General features: G+C 43.5%; 1 protein-coding gene across 1 annotated transcript in view; it reads left to right on the forward strand.

The window, feature by feature from the left end:
- Window positions 1-13,315, forward strand: part of UPK1B (uroplakin 1B) — a 31,109-nt gene that overhangs the window by 15,842 nt on the left and 1,952 nt on the right. The window contains exons 3-7 of the mRNA XM_069554311.1: window positions 196-396; window positions 2,646-2,720; window positions 3,401-3,523; window positions 6,119-6,298; window positions 12,790-12,873. Of these exons, the coding sequence (XP_069410412.1) occupies window positions 196-396; window positions 2,646-2,720; window positions 3,401-3,523; window positions 6,119-6,298; window positions 12,790-12,873 (663 nt within the window). The remainder of the gene's footprint in view (window positions 1-195; window positions 397-2,645; window positions 2,721-3,400; window positions 3,524-6,118; window positions 6,299-12,789; window positions 12,874-13,315) is intronic.

Raw genomic sequence — 13,315 nt, forward strand, 5'->3', positions numbered from 1 at the left:
ATGTGGAAGGAGGCATGAAACCAGTTCGCAGGATGGAAGGAGCTGTGTGGTTGCCTGGCAGTGAGGAGTTTAAGTCAGCTGCTTACAGCCTATGCAGGGGGCAGAGTTAATCCTCCCAGCACTGCTGCCTCCTCCATCCCTTTCCCAATGCTGCTCTCTGGGCCACCAGCCTGACTGAACCCCCTCTGCCCACAGATGTGCGGCATCGCCCTGATGGCAGAGTGCATCTTCTTTGTATCAGACCAAAACAGCCTCTACCCGCTGCTTGAAGCCACCAACAACGACGACATCTATGGTGCAGCCTGGATTGGCATGTTTGTTGGCATCTGCCTCTTCTGCCTCTCTGTCCTGGGCATCGTAGGCATCATGAAGTCCAACAGGAAAATTCTTCTGGTGGTAAGACCTGAAAACTCTGTACATTTCTTTCCTGGACCAATTTTGATGGACTGTTTCTTCTTCCCTAAGCACAGTGCTTTGGTTTTCAGCAGGGTAGGTAGAAGCAGGTGCCAGGTGAGGGGTGAATAGAGGGGAAGACCCTCCCTGCATGTGGGGGCAAGGATGCTCTCCTCTATCGCAAGTCTAGAAAAGTCCAGTACAGAGAGGCTGAAGGGGAGACACCTGGGGGGTCACCAAGATCTAATTCTAGATCTTGGCTTCTCTGAATGGTGCCCAGCAGATACAGCCAGGAGCTACATGGGCCAAAGGAGAGACAAAGTGAGAACTCAATGATAAGATTTTTTTTCTCCTGAAAAAAAGGTAGTTTAAAATCTTATTATAATAGTAATCAAGTGTTAATATATTAGGATATAAATCACAAAATATGCATAAAGTTTTAAGAGAAAGCATGAGCCTCCTTAGACATTTTTGAGCTCAAGGCTGATGATTTTGTGGAATGGCCTACACTTCCCATCTCATGCTTTCACTCTGCTTTTTAGGGACCCTGGAAACCCTTGGTGGGCTCCAGGTAGAGATGAGTTTCAGCTCCCACCTACCTATGAAGGCTCTAATTCTGGGCATCCGTAGGGAGGTTTCTGCCCCACACTGCAGACAGCAGGTTGTGCCCTGACTTTGCAGGTAGAAGCAGGTTTTCAGCCAGCCAGGCTAAGAACCCTCGGTACTAGGTCTAAACTTCCACTCCCTCTGCCCATGTTCAGGACAGCAGTTTCTCACCCCAAGATGGGGCCCCACTTCCTACCCAGAAATACCTCTCCTAGCCAAAGGCTGCAGGACCTGAGTTCCATCTTCATGGAACGAGTCCAGCAAGCGAAGGTGCCTGTTGGTTTGCTTTTCCTGTGGACTAACATCATGCTGGTACCCAGGGAATGTAGAATATTTACATTCTCTGGGTCCTTAGTGTGAGTTAGTCCCAAGGCAAAAGCACCCACCTTTTCAGGGTGGGGAAAGGAATGCAGGGAAAGGTGTCCTTAGAGGTGAGCTTCAGCCGCGTCCTGGTCTCACTCTGAGCCAGTCGTGTGTGCACGGCACAGCTGGGAGCACCCTTGGCCATGCCTGGCAAGGAGACCGAGCCATGCACCCTCCATGCGACTGAGGAGAAACACCTGCACCCTGTGTCTCCTTTCTGGAGCATCTCTAGGGGGATTCTGAGCCTTTTTAAGGGGAGCAAGCAAAGCTCTCGACAAATAGCAAGGCAACAGCTATTACAGCAGGGACACTGTCATGACGCCTCTGAAGGGGCTCCTGCTGTTAACTGGGAGTGAAAAGTAGCCAAAGCCTTTTCCTGGGCAGAATGGTTAGGGCGGCAGAGGTCCAGCTCTGAGAACCAATCGCCCCTGCCCAGGTAGGAAGAACAGTTTTCTCTGCGCCCCGCCCCAGAAGAACCCGAGGACAGTAAGCACTATGCAAGGCTGAGGACGGCAAAGTAGTCCCCGGCCCATATCCAGAAGTCATTTGTCCTTCCATTATTCTCCAGCCACAAACGGGGGCAGCGCGCTGTGGAGGCATCATGAGCACACACATACCCCACCACACACACACACACACACACACACACCAACAACAACAACAAAACTCACAATATGCTGTTTTACTCAACTGACCTGATTCAAGTAGGGTGGGAGTAGGTGAGAGAAGGTGCTGTCAGAGAAGATACATCAGCGGGTGTATCAGACACTAGGTAGAGCCCGTTCCTCTCTGATAAGACTGGACATTGTCAGGAGGCAGGATAGATATTAAACATGGCCCTATTCAGCTTTTTGTGTCCCCGGTAATCCTAAATCTTCAGTACCATAAAGATGTTCCCCAAAGAGAGGGAAGTTAGGAGGCTCTACCTAGCATGTGATACACTAAGACTCTCTTGCCAGCCACTGAATGAACACACAGAAACACCAGTTCATTGTCTTGTATGTTTTCCCCCAGTTTAAATGGAAATGCAAGGTGCTGAACTGAGAAAGCTCTGTATTCAACAGTCTTCTATTCTCTGGGAAAAGAAGGGACTTGAGCTGATTAGAACCTAGCACCAAGTCTGGCTCCAATCACTGATCAGTGAGGGTTTGTTGAATAATTGTGTAAATGATTGCATAATTATATTTAGGCAAATGTACTACAGAAAACATAATAATTATTTGTTTTAAAAGAACTCTTTGGAGGTAGACATAATTTTTTAATACCATTTGTTTCCTTTCCAGTATTTCATCCTGATGTTTATTGTATACGCTTTTGAAGTAGCATCTTGTATCACAGCAGCAACACAACGAGACTTTGTGAGTACAGCCTCCCCAAGTGGAGCAGAAACGACTGTATGAATCATCATTACCATGATAACAATACAACAACTGACATGCATTAAGCCTTTACCCTGCACCAGGCATCGTAATATGCACCTTCATAATAAATATATAATTCTTCTCCTCACGGTAACCCTCTGAAATAGGTATTAACACTACTGTCATTTTATAGATAAAAAGAAAATGAGACTTAAAAAGTAATTTGTCCAAGGGTACACAGCTGATAAATGAAAGAGGGGAATCCTGAGTCCAGGCCATGTCCAGGGCCCAAGCTTGCACCGCCATGCCCTTCACACTCTGTCACAGCCACGGGCCTTCCACCAGGATGATCAGTAACCCACTGTATCTAAGACATCTTCCTAAGTCAGCATCCTGCTTTGTTTCCTTTCTCCGTTCCCTGGCTTAGGTCACCCTCCAATGCCTGTCCACCCGGGTTTCACTGGGATGTGTTTGGAGATGGGAGTCTTCTCCTAACACAGGCACTTCAGACACCTCGAACAACCTCACACCTAATCCCAACCCCCACCCCAGCCTCTGAGCTCAGTTTTATTTAGGAGATAATGTTCAGTGCCCCCAGCCATGGGCTAAGCATCACTTTGCCTCCTTGAGGATTAATATGCTAACTCTTCCTCTTGTGTTGCCTCCTCCCACCATAGTTCACACCCAACCTCTTCCTGAAGCAGATGCTGGAGAGATACCAAAACAACAGTCCTCCAAACAATGATGACCAATGGAAAAACAATGGAGTCACCAAGACCTGGGACAGACTTATGCTCCAGGTAATACCTGCTGGGGAGATTCCATTTTATACCTAAACCAGTATCCAAGGTGTATGGGTGGCTAGGAGTGAAGTCAAAGTTTGGGGACCACAGCCTCCAAAGGGGCCTCCTTCAGCAAAGACTTGAGAGACTTCCCTGGCACTGCAGGGGTTAAGAGTCCACCTTGCAATGTGTCGGCTTCCCTGGTGGCTCAGATGGGAAAGAACCTGCCTGCAATGCGGGAGACCTGGCTTTGACCCCTGGGTTGGGAAGATCCCCTCAAGGAGGGCATGGAAACCCACTCCAGTATTCTGGTCTGGAGAATTCCATGGACTAGTCCATGGGGTCGCAAAGAGTCGGACACAACTGAGCAACTTTCACTTTGCAATGTGGAGGACACAGGTCCAATCCCTGGTCGGGGAGCTAAGATCCTACATGCCACAGAACAATTGAGCTTGCCTGCAGCAACTACTGAGCCCGATACCTCGACTAGAGTGTCCATGCACTGCAGCAAAAGATCCTGCACAACACAACAAAGACTCCATGTGCGCAGCTAAGAGCTGATGCACCCAAGTAACAAAAAATTAAAAACAAGGGAAACTTGACATAAGCAAGTTCATCTATTTCCTCTCATTTACTGGCAGGGACATATGACTCAGTGAACCCCTAGATCTATATTTTATTTTAAACCATGATGTTGATTCACATCCATTTATAGGAGTAAAAAAAAATGTAGATTACTCATATGCTCTACTTCTTAGAACTCAGACATCACTTATTAAGAAAATGTTGCCTCTGCCCCGCAGTGAACTCAAGTGGAAATTATTATCTACCTTGCTTGCTGAGTGCCTTTTCACACCTGTCTAGTCCTGTTCTAGACTTGATCACCCAGTTTTTTCTAACTGGCAATCATAAAGATATCCAAAGTTACCTCAAATACCATCAAAAGTACAAGTCTTACAGAATACCCATTATCATACCCATATGGCTATAAGAATATACATACTTATCTCCTACATATGCCCTTATCTGACCCAACTCTGTATAGCCCTGTCCTCCTTCCCAACCAGCTTCCAATGTTTCCCAGTCCGTCATCAGCAAACTCCTTAGAGCCTCCACCCCTTCTCTGAACTCTCTTTACACTCTATCTTCTAAAATTTCCTTCATTTAGTCTCATTTCCTGTTCTGTAGATTTTAGCCCATTAGGACCTCCAGTGTCTTGGTCCCTTTCTCATTTCCTATTACTACTCTGACTGTATTTTTTCCCCCCACTCAATTAGCAAAGGACTGAGCTTTTCAAATGAAAATGTGAATGGTCACACTTTTGAAAGATCTACTTACCAACTTTTTAAAGTCTGCTCTGAAACAAGTCTGGTTCAAATTTAACCAATTCCCCTCAAAATTCTCACATCAAATTACAGAACGACTATTTCCTTTGCTGAGATATTTTCCATAATCCAGCGCCAAAAACAGGACATGCTTTTAAGGTAGTTGCTTTATCACCAAGTTTGCTGAATATGTTTGTCTTAAAAGTTGAGAGATGGCATAGTTTTCATTCCTTCCCTTGAAACATTTTTGCAGATTTTATAAAAAGGAAGGAAGGTGATATGAAATGTGTTTTATCCTCTATCCTCAGTTCTATCTAGTACTGGAGTGGGTTGCCACTGCCTCCTCCGAGAGTGCCATGAGCTACGTATTAAGTGATCTTTCTTTCCTATGTAGAGGCATAACCATGTGCCACCAGGTTTTGTTGTTTTTTTCTAGTTTATTTTCTCCCACTGTAAAAATAATGCATAATTGCTCCAGAAAAAGTTTTTTTAAAAATAGAAAAGTAAAACAAGAAGAATTTCTCATAATTTCTTCACCACAAAAATTTTAATTTTCTGATTCTCAGTTTGCTCATATGTAACATGAGAATAATTATAACTCTCTCACCTTATTGCATCAAGATACTAAAAATGATGAACATTTATTAAAGGTTTACTAGGGGCCAGGGGCTGTGTAAACACATTAATGGTATTAGCTAATTTAATCTTCACAAGCTTATGAGTCAGGTACTCCATCTGTCCCAGTATTGAGGCCTGGAAAGTTTAACTTGCCAAAAGCTACAGAGCTCATTCAGAGAAGGCAATGGCACCCCACTCCAGTACTCTTGCCTGGAAAATCCCATGGACGGAGGAGCCTGGTAGACTGCAGTCCATGGGGTCGCCAAGAGTCAGACACAACTGAGCGACTTCACTTTCACTACTTTTTCATGCATTGGTGAAGGAAATGGCACCCCACTCCAGTGTTCTTGCCTGGAGAATCCCAGGGATGGGGGAGCCTGGTGGGCTGCCGTCTATGGGGTCCCACAGAGTCGGACACAACTGAAGAGACTTAGCAGCAGCAGCAGCAGCACAGAGCTCATTAATGGCTAGTAAAGTAGTAAATATAAATGTATTTTGAACACTCTAAAATGTAATACCTTAAAAATACCTTCAGCTTTCATTTGCAGATTTCTAGTAAACAGTAAATAGGGTACACTTTCCATCTCTTTTCTCCACAAAATCTCAGTTGCTACATTGGTGGTTTTGTCAAGAATCATGGAAGAGAATTTTGTATCTCGTGTGCTAACAGGACAATTGCTGTGGTGTAAATGGCCCATCAGACTGGCAGAAATACACCTCTGCCTTCCGGACTGAGAACAGCGATGCCGACTACCCCTGGCCTCGTCAGTGCTGTGTTATGAACAACCTTAAGGAACCTCTCAACCTGGAAGCTTGCAAACTAGGAGTGCCTGGATACTACCACAATCAGGTGAGTCGTTCCACCCAAGACCTGCCAGAAGGTTTATCTGCTCTTCATGAAGAAAATACTAATTAACTGTAGGTAATAGTCTCTCATTAAGGAATTCTGCATCCTTTTTCCTAAACCTCATGTTGACTATTTCCTTCTCTGTTAATAAAATGTAAATGCTAGTCCAGGGCTGATCTAGGAAAATTCACATTTTAATGAATTGAACAGAACATGAGAATTGCAATAGTAAAATCCAATTTTATTTAAATGAAAACTATTTGTACAATGTATAGAATTAGTATTTTGAAAAATATTTACATCAAACAAAGATTTGCTCTATTTTTGCAAAATGTAAATTGAAAAGGATGACATACAAAAGTGCCAGGGTCCAGCCCCGGTGGATCCAGGGTGATTTGAAGGTGGGGACGGAGTCGGCGTCTTTGGAAAAATACATATTTAATCACAGATATAGAGAGATTAGAAATGGATAGTGTAGTAGGAAGATTGGTGGAGAAAAAGAGGCTGAATAACTTGGATTACGTGGAATAGCATCCATGTTCCAGATGGGAATTCAGCCAGAAAAACAAGGGCAAGAAAGAAGCGACATGGGGGAATCAGTCTTTCCGGAAACTGATCCGATTTCTTTATTTTTGGGTTTGCTTATATACCTTTTGTTACACATAGGGATGAATACAGAGTCACGCGGGGGTCAGCAGTCCTGACCTTTATCAAAATCAGGTGCTTCACATAAATGTATAAAAAAAAGGTCTTAGGGATATTACATCATCTTCTGGCCATGAGTGAGACCTGCTGACATTTTATGATCCTTTCTTTCTGATAACCAAAAAACTTATTTCTTCCAAGGGTGTTTTTTCTTAAACCAGGCACCACCCTCCAAATAAAGTTACATTCCTATAGGGTGAGGGTGTAGTGAGTTACAATCAAGAAAGGAATTTATTTAACCCAAGGTTAACATGATTAATCTTAAAGGTTAATACTTATTTCTCCTATATGCTTAAAGGTTAATACTTATTTCTTCCTATATGCTAGTTATATTTATTATAAGGGTAGGGAACATGGAGATTTAGCAGCAAACATCAGCCCAACAAATGAAAATCCTTTCACCAATGCTCCCCTTAAGATCTATTAAGTCTTAAGATATGATAAAGTTACATTTTTACATAGCAAGGACATAGTGATTTATAACAAAGTACAGTGATCTATTACAAAAGAGAAAATCCATTAACTCAAAAAGTCTAGTATTGCTAACATCAAACTACTATATTTCCTTTTCTATATTCCAAATACATTGATTAATATATTCCCAGGTGCTTAAGGATATGGAGGCCTGGTAGCAATCATTGACTCAAGAAGAAGAAAAAGCCCTATGCTAATTAAGACTCTCAAAATACTCCAAAACTCTCTGTGCAGTTTATGGTTAAGAGGTAGTAAACAATCATGTGCATAGTGGCAGGAATATGGATAATCCTGTCACACAAGCTAGTCTGTCAGCAGAGAGGTTTGACCTGAAACATCCTTGTCCCACCCAGAGCAGGGAATTAGCAGCAATTATTGACACAACAAATGAAAAAACCCTTCACCAATATAATTCCTAACCAACACACTATACTAATAATTTCTAACTCCCCAAAAAAATTTGCCTTTAATAAGTCTAAAACATCTCATGCCTCTCAGGTTGGGAGGCTGTAAACAATCACATGTGGCCGGACGAACCTATACAGGCAAGCTAGATAACCTTCAGAGGAGTCTGTAAGCTGAAACACTCTTGTCACGCCCAAGAATTTTTATTGCCTTGGAGCTGCACGTTTACTCCTTCCCAAGAAAAATGGTTATGGAGGAGAGCATAAAACAGACTCTGGTTTTGGGGTTAGATGCTCGGGAACAGGGGGTTTCCTGAGGCTTGATCACGCCTTTGCGTATGCCAAGCCTCGTTCTTCATGACCTTTGCCATGGGCAGAGTTCCTCACGCTGGCTCCCGGCACAAAAGGAACATTTTGCCAGTTCCAAAGCAATGGTGATTGCTGAGGGTAGATGCAGTAATGATGCATCCCCTTCCTTACTCAGTGGTAAGCTGGGATAGTCTTCCTGAAACATTCAATTGGTGATTTGGGTAAAATGTGGTTTACATATAAATGGTTTTTGAAAAAGTGTTTCCAGCCTGATGAGAATGATATGATGATCATGAAAACTAACGTTTACTGAGTACTTATCAAATACCAGACACTATTCCAAGTGCCATACAGATATTAACTCATTAAGGCTCATCAGGTGGTGCCATTTTGATCCCTATTTTACAGAAGAGGAACTAAGATATAGAGATACTAATAAGTGCTTGCCCAAGTCATGCAGCTGGTAGGTAGAAGAGTCAGGACTCAAATGCTAGCAGCCTGGCTGCAGAGCCCAGACTCTAAGCCAAGGAGGAACTTGGCGATCATCCCAAAAAGCCCTGAAGAGAATCCTCATACACTTGAAGTCGGCCTCTAAAATGCTTACACTGCTGTGCCAGTTACCACTTTGAGCAAAGCTAGTTGTGTGCCAGTACATTAAGTAATTGAGAAATGCCAGACTCTTCAGTCTCAGATGAAATAATATGTACTTTCAGAATGAAGGACAAAGCACTGCTGGTCATCATGTCTCCCCTCCTCCCGCCCTTAACACCACCCCCCACCACCTCTGGAAGGGTGCCTGGACTAGGATTGGTTGCATTATCCCAGAAAAGGACATGGGAGTGATACAGATTATGTTGTAGAGTTGTTCAAAGAAACTCCCACTTAGCCTTTCAGCAACATTGTTTTGGTATCATTTTAATTATATTCAGACTGCTAAAAAAAATTTAATGTATTGCCTATAATCACAATATGCAATCTAATGATCACTTTGAAGAATAATAAAATGCTTTTAACATTTCAGCCTTGGAACTAGCCCATGCAGATGTAACTTGACTGGACTGTAATTCCATACACACTGATCATGTCTTTGAAAGAGACCAAAAAAGAGGTCTGCCATCAAAAAATTGGTTTGTTTCATAGCCACGCCATTTTCCCTTACACATAGAATATTCTAGTAATGAAGGAACTCTACACTCCTTTTGACACTTTTGTCTCGCCCTCCCTAACAGTCCTTGGCCTTACCACCTCCTCCACCCACTAGCTACATCACAACTACAAATTCACGTCATTAAATCACGCTCTCGCACCCAGTTCCTGCATTCTAAAATTCCTCTCTGTCTGACTCCCTGTGCTCCTACTTTCTCAATCCCCCTCTCTCACCCCTGACTAAATCTCTTATCTACACTTTCCTCCTGATTCTCCCTTCTCTGATCTCCCAGATTCCCACACACCACCACTCTCTCCAAGTGACAGGTCCTGCTAATTCTCCTATAGCACTCCCTTTCCACAAAGCAAAGTATGCCACCCCAGTACCTCATATACTCTACTTCTATTATTGCAGCTGATACCTTGAAAAATGAGTATTTGCTTGCAAGCCTGTTTTGTCCATTAGTCTCCTTGAGGGCCATGTATCATTCAATTCTGTATCTCAGTACTTAGCATAATGCCTGGCACAAAACAGGCATCAATAAATGTTTGCTAGGTGGTCAAATGAAGAGGTGAATGACTTTTTCTCATCCATATTGTATTGGGCTGGCCAGAAAGTTTATTCACTTAATAAATACATTGTTCAATGAAATTATTGATGAAAATGAAAAGTTTATCTTTTATCTTCATTTAAAATTGAACAACCCAGTTTTGAGGCAATCCAACAGCTTTATGAGATCTGCAATTCACAAAGAAAGGCTAACAAAATGAGGGGCATTATCAAATGGGTAGTAATAATAGAAACCCACCAGAATGTCACATAGCATGTCAGATGCAAATACATACATTCTTACATCATGGTTCATCTGCCCCTAAAATGCTATGTGCAAATTCTGATTCACTACATCTCAAGAACATTATGATGGAACTAAGGAAGATGAAGGTAAGCACCGCTACAATGAGAAAAAGGCATCATGAAAGGTACTAAATGAGAAGGGGTGAAAACCTGGGACTTTTGTCTGTAAGCTTCATGAGGGCAAGACTCATTTCCGCCTTGTCACAGTTGAATGCCCAGCCTGGAGCCTGGCACCTGGCGTAAGTGGGCTTTTAAACATATTACTGGACAAATGACCACCTCCCAGGATTGTCAGGTGGACCAAGTGAGAGATGGATACAAGAGTGCTTGTGAAGCATCAAGTGTGTCATAAATAATACCATCGTAGTTATTACTTTCTATCCTGTTCCATTCATCCTAACCAGGTGCCCACTTTGCGCCAGGCACTTTTCCTAGGTTCTAGAGATTCAGTAAGGAGTAAGATAAAGTCCATGCCCTCATAGAGCTTGCATTGTAGTATGGGAGACAGACCACAAACAAGTTACCAAACCAATACACAATCAATGCCAGCTAGTGGTAAGTGCTATGAGCAGAAATAAAGCATGATAAAGATATAGAAAATGATGGGGAGAGAGTTTTCTCTGGTTGTCGGGAAAGGCTTTATTAAGATACTTGCACAGAGTTCTGAATTAAGTGAGGAAAGGAGACCCTCAATTAAAGAAAATTGAAGACAGTTCTGAACACAGGAAGTAGCAAGTGAAGAGGCCCTAAGGTGGGGGCTCTCAAGGCAATCCATTTGGCAAGGCCAGAACAAGTGAAGAACAGTAGGAGTGAAGAAGGTAGATTTCTTAGGGCCTAAAGCTTTTCAGATTTGCGGGGAGGTATTCTCCTTTGGTGGAGAAGGCAATGGCACCCCACTCCAGTACTCTTGTCTGGAAAATCCCATGGACGGAGGAGCCTGGTAGGCTGCAGTCCATGGGGTTGCTAAGAGTCGGACACGACTGAGCGACTTCCCTTTCACTTTTCACTTTCATGCATAGGAGAAGGAAATGGCAACCCACTCCAGTGTTCTTGCCTAGAAAATCCGAGACACGGGGGAGCCTGGTGGGCTGCCATGTATGGGGTCACACAGAGTCGGACACAACTGAAGTGACTTAGCAGCAGCATTCTGCTTTGGAAAAACAATTTAAATGTTTTTGCATACTATGAATACAAAATTAGGTACAGGGCTTTGAAATGGTCTTGCAACTAAGGAGCCCTGAGCCCAAGCTTTGCAGTGAGACAGCTTCTGCTAGCAGTGGCTGGGGCCACAGACAGAGGCAGGGCCGTATCCTATAGCACCTCACAGGCCATTGTGAAGACTTAGAATTTCATCTTAAGATGGTGGGAAACCTTCAGAGGGTTCTGAGCTCCTACTCAGAAGAAGGCGAAGTGATCTGACATGTTTCACTAGGACCCCTCTGGCACAGTATGAAAACTAGTTGGGTGCCAAGGGTGGACTTGGGCCTCAGGGAAACCAGCGAGCAGAGACTGTAGGAACCCTGGGGTGAGGCCATGGTGGACTGAGGTGGTAGTAGGAAGCAATACATGTTTGGGTTTGAAGTGTATTTTAAATCTAAACAGATGTGCTTAAGAGAAAAACAATTAAGCATAATTCCAAGACTCATCTGAGCATCAAGGTGAATGGAGGTGTCAGGTGGATGGAGTACGGTAAATGGAGAGAAATCAAGGCATGTATAGCAAAGCCAGGGCATGGGAGTGGATGAGCAAGAGATTGGGGCAGGGTCGGAAAGGACTGTAGACACTGGGCAGGGCCTAAACTTCAAGCTCAGCCTTTCGAAGACATTTCTCTCTAGATCTCAGTATTCATAAAACCAATCTGGTCACTGCATTTCCTAGGCATTCCTGTGATTTCAAGGGCTTTAGCAGAGGCCACTCAGATGGCAGGTCTAGCCCTATGCACACGTGTTACTCCAGCACTTTGCATGGCGACTAGGACAGAATGTGCTATGTGTAAAACTAACCAGATTATGGCATACGTGAATGAATGAATGACTCGAGTAAAAAATGAATCACTCTTTCGCACACACATGGTGGCTCTTCTAGAATCCTGTAAAGATATGTTGAATACAATGTCAAGTGAGAATTCAGACAGCACTGTGTAGGAGTTCCTTTAATGATTAAAAAGTAAAACCTCTAATTCTCATTCACTAGAAGCACTTTTATTGAAAAACAAATCAAAAAGTGACTCTGCCTTCAAACAAATCACCAATGGAATCTTTAGGGAGAGAAAAACACCTCAAATTTTATGAAGAATACTTTACATTGCCACATATTCAATATGAGAAAAAGTTTTGCTAAAATAGCAGCACCTCAGTTAGTTAGATCAAATGAAAAGAAACAGAAATAAATATGATATAGAATAGTTGTTCATCAGGATTATTCCTATTTCTTCAGTAGAGCACAGTTGTCCGGGGGGCTGTCCACAGGGATATAGAAATAGCCTGGTCATGTTAAACTGGACTTTGGGCTGGCATTGATTCAAATCACCTTCCCACCATCTTTTACCTCTTTTTTCTGGTCCCTTTCACGCGGATGGGGAATTGCCCCCTCCTTTCCAGGGCTGCTATGAGCTGATCTCTGGACCAATGAACCGACATGCCTGGGGAGTTGCGTGGTTTGGATTTACCATTCTCTGTTGGACTGTAAGTATTTCCCATTGCATGTTTTATTTCTGAGAGGATAGTGATGAGGAGAGACCTCGAGACTGTCCCTGGTTAATTCAACCACACTAGACAGTCTAGAAACAAAAGCTCAGACCTGAGGGCTTGTCAGCAGGGTGCTGGCACCAGGGGAAGGAGAGTGAATTTCCAGGGGGGAGGTAGGCGTGAACCTCCCCTACCAACCAGCTCCTTCTCTGGCTGATTGGGGTGTGCTTGCACTTCTCCATCTCTCTAGATCTTATAAATTCATTACAAGTAGATATCAAAGACTGTCATTTCTCTAGATGCCTCCTGCCCAACTCTCACCCGCCTCCCTCCTTACAAAGGGCTGCCTTCACCATTCCCTGCTGGTCCTTCTGCCCGCCTTATCTGACGCACATGCAGACAGGAGGGTATGACAGTGGGTCTCAGTCCTAACTGCACA

The sequence above is a fragment of the Ovis canadensis genome, chromosome 1, assembly GCF_042477335.2.
Source record: "Ovis canadensis isolate MfBH-ARS-UI-01 breed Bighorn chromosome 1, ARS-UI_OviCan_v2, whole genome shotgun sequence".
Classification (NCBI taxonomy): Eukaryota; Metazoa; Chordata; class Mammalia; order Artiodactyla; family Bovidae; genus Ovis; species Ovis canadensis.